The 3,023-nt window shown below is 40.1% G+C and overlaps 1 protein-coding gene across 1 annotated transcript in view; it reads right to left on the reverse strand.

The window, feature by feature from the left end:
- The window catches only part of DCDC5 (doublecortin domain containing 5), a 64,686-nt gene that overhangs the window by 33,956 nt on the left and 27,707 nt on the right, over window positions 1–3,023 (reverse strand). The window contains exon 8 of the mRNA XM_008570067.1: window positions 473–566. Within this exon, the coding sequence (XP_008568289.1) occupies window positions 473–566 (94 nt within the window). The remainder of the gene's footprint in view (window positions 1–472; window positions 567–3,023) is intronic.

Consider the following 3,023-nt stretch of genomic DNA (forward strand, 5'->3'; position numbering starts at 1 on the left):
GTGACTTAGTAGAATTAACAATGATGACCTCAATGTCCTCCAGGAAAACCTCCCTAACCAGGTTCTCTCCCTTCGGTTGCCAGATGAGGGGGACCTTGCCTATGTTCCCAACGATTGAATTTAGGTGTATCTAACAGCGATTCTCCTGACTCCACCCACCACTGAGACTGTAAACTCTGGGAATGCTGTTGGGACTATTTCTGCTTGCCATTACATTTGATTTCAGTAACTAGCATAGTGCCTGACATGCAGCAAGCCCACAATCACCATCTGTTGGGTTTAACTAAATTAAGAGGTACACGAACATTTTCAATTTGAAATCTAGGCAGACTATCATAAATATTTCACCAATGACATTCAAGATAGGATTCTATGACAGCTATTTTTTTCTCCCCACAAGGAAGCATAAAGCTTTACTAAAATTTAATTAAAGGGCTATCCTTGATAACTCTTTAGTTTATACATATCTTACCTGAACAATAACTGGATAGCCACGGACTTCATTTCTAGCCTTGGTCATAGACACGGCCAGTACAAAGTCTGGGTTACTCGCCAGGTGAAAGGTCCTTGGAAAAACAGGATTAGTCACATTACAAAGAAGCATGACCAGATTAGATCTCCCTCTGTGTTACTTATCAATGTGTTGCCTCTCAGCTTCAAACATGATCTGTGACAATGGATGTGACTACTTTAAGTGTTTCTCCCCTATGGTAAGAGTGATATTAAGCTTTCTCAATAGAGAGTGCTGGAAGAACACGCCAGGAAGAACGGGATCTCCTCCTCTTCCTGGCTGCTGCACGGGGCCTGACGATGGGAATGAGGATATCCAGTGATGCTGAGCACCAACCTGCCAAGAATGCATGATACCTCAGCACCCTCTCAGCCCTGGCCTGCCTGGTGATCGTCCGCTCTCTGCCCCTTCAACATGAATACCACGGGCTTCAGAGCCCCTGCTGTGCCAGCACCCCTATTTCCTTTCATGCCGGTGTGCCCAGCAACCAGTTGCACCCCCACATGTGTTCCAGAGGGTTGCTTCCTGCTTGCCCAACAACCACAGACCAGCTCTGTCTGGCCAAGCACAACAGCAAAACTTCTCTGCCATCCAGTGGGCTGGAATTGTACCTTTTCCAGTAACGTCTGAACCCCAGCCTTGGGGAGGGCCCCCAATTCCAAGTTTGCCCTTTCTTGGGTACCCTCCCTCAGCCCTAGTATAAATACATACACATATATATTTACACTCTAGTTACTACCTGGGCAAAATATGGAGAATAAAAAGACGTGGTTAACATAAATGAAATTCTCTACAGGTTTCTGCTACATAGTGTAACCCTTCGTTCTCCAGGCCTCACCAGGTTATCAGAACAAATAGGTTTCAATATCCAAAACAATACTATATATATAATAATTTCTTATCATAGTTTAATAACTCACTGCATTCATCTTCCCCTGTTTAAATCACTGTGTGGTTTCTATCTCCAGATTATACCCAGACTGATACACCCTCCTTGCCCATTTTGCTATTACGAAAGGCAGTGAGAGTGATTAAGTGGATTCTGGAGCCACACTGCCTGGGTTTGAATCCTGGATCCACCACTCAGCTAACTGCATGGATTTTCTTAACAAGTCTACCTCAGTTTCCTCATTTGTAAAATGGGATAATGGAACAAAATATGGGAATTAAAAGAGATAATGCATATAAAATGCATAGAATATTGTACAGTACATAACATTTAATATTAGCCACTATTAGTAATGGCTGTGATTTATTATAGCTTTTCCTGAAATTAGTTTTTTCCAAAGGAGCTTTCCCTAAAAGTCCGAGATATTTGTTGGATTTTTTAAGTGATCTTAATTAGAGCTAACATAAAGTCTGCTTCACTGAAAAAACAAAATGAAAGTTATTGAGCTGAAACCTTCAAATTATTTTCCTTGCATCACTTAAAAGCAAAAATAAACCAAACATTCAAGGCTCTTATCTATATAGAAAAGTCAATTCTTTTGCTAGCACAGTTACATTACAGACCAGCAGTAGCTTTCCTGCTGTGGAAATATAACTCCTGAATGTAAAATTTAATGATGTGGGAGTGCAGAGAAGTGGAGAAGGTGGGAGGGGACCTGTCATAAAAATAATGTATTTTTCCTTTCAAGACTTAAAAAATTCCAGATATCTAATTCAAATCCCTGGACATAAAATAATGTATCCTCATTGTAAAGAATTTACAAAGTACTAGAAAATATGGTAAAAATTATAACAGAATTTTAAAAATCATTCGTACTACTTCAAGATAATCACTATTAATCTTACAATGTATTTCTTCCTTCTATTGTTAGTTAGTGAAGTACCATTTTAAACCCAAGGTGGATATTTGATTTTATGAAATATATTTTTAGAATTGATCAGGACTGTACCATGAGAGAACTGGTACTTTATATTGTTCATCTCTGAGGCCTCAGCATGTTGTGTCATTTGCATCTTGTATTTTTATTGGCATTCAAAAATAGTATTCAAATAAATGAAAGATTGTATATTTCCTTCAACAACCTACTGAGTTGCCAAGACCAGCTGTCTGGCTATCTCTATGCTTTCGATGCTTAGAATGATGTAGCAACTTCTCCCATGCTTTGTTACCACGCTCAGGCATTAAACTGCTGCTTTTTCTTTTCCTTTTTGAACAGTATTGTTGACTGGTACTTGCTCATAATGGAAAAGTGCTTACATTCTGCAGGAAGCTTGAGCTTATAGACTTCTACATATAGTCCCCTATGTGCCAAACAGCAAGGTAGGAATTTCCTCTGCATCTTAGTAATATCCAGCGTGATACCAGTGCCTTTTCCATTAACTCACCACTGCCTCTTCCATTAACCCATGGTATGAATGCATACAAGTCACTTCATCTCCCTGAGCCTCAGTTCACCTTGTTTCTTAATCAAGTGACAAAGACTCAAGGATTTTAAAGATCTCTTTCAGGGCCGGCCTGTGGCTCACTCGGGAGAGTGCGGTGCTGATAACACCAAGGCCCCGG

This window comes from Galeopterus variegatus, unplaced genomic scaffold, assembly GCF_000696425.1.
Source record: "Galeopterus variegatus unplaced genomic scaffold, G_variegatus-3.0.2 Scaffold568, whole genome shotgun sequence".
NCBI lineage: Eukaryota > Metazoa > Chordata > Mammalia > Dermoptera > Cynocephalidae > Galeopterus > Galeopterus variegatus.